Source organism: Bison bison, unplaced genomic scaffold, assembly GCF_000754665.1.
Source record: "Bison bison bison isolate TAMUID 2011002044 unplaced genomic scaffold, Bison_UMD1.0 scf7180017864181, whole genome shotgun sequence".
Lineage (NCBI taxonomy): Eukaryota > Metazoa > Chordata > Mammalia > Artiodactyla > Bovidae > Bison > Bison bison.
In genome coordinates this window covers 5,153,580-5,154,048 of record NW_011494753.1, presented here as the reverse complement: position 1 = coordinate 5,154,048, position 469 = coordinate 5,153,580, and the positions used below count along the sequence as shown (strand labels likewise).

Sequence of the window (469 nt, the reverse complement as noted above, 5' to 3'; positions counted from 1 at the left end):
CAAAAAAAAAAAAAAAGCATGTAAAACACTCCCTTCTAAAAACAAAGGGCTGCAAATTTCTTTATTTCTCTTATCGAGGAACAAAAATACCCTTGCAATGGCTATTGAGTTTCCACAGGTACGAGGCAGATGCTAGCTAGCACACCCACTTCCAACAGTATGACTTGTTTCCTATCCGTCTACTACCTGAGTGGCATCAGTGTAGGTTCAGGCACCATTAGGAACGTTTGACCAAACACGTACACAGCACGGACAGAGGATCGCCGGCCTCCCGGTGGACCAGGGCGCAGAGGAGACACCGACAACTTGGAGAGGACAGCCCGGCGGTAGGGCCGAGCCGTGCGCTCAGGGCCGGGCCGCGCGCGCCTCGCGCCGCCGCCGCAGCTCCTCGCGGTAGCAGTACGAGCAGTAGTGCTCGGTCTCGGCGCGCCCATAGAACGCGCAGTTCTCGCGCTGGCAGCGCCTCTGC

At 56.3% G+C, this 469-nt stretch overlaps 1 protein-coding gene across 1 annotated transcript in view; it reads right to left on the bottom strand.

The window, feature by feature from the left end:
• Nucleotides 1–345: 345 nt before the first annotated feature.
• Nucleotides 346–469, bottom strand: part of OTUD7A (OTU deubiquitinase 7A) — a 193,775-nt gene continuing 193,651 nt past the window's right edge. Inside the window, exon 14 of the mRNA XM_010843400.1 lies at nt 346–463. Within this exon, the coding sequence (XP_010841702.1) occupies nt 346–463 (118 nt within the window). The remainder of the gene's footprint in view (nt 464–469) is intronic.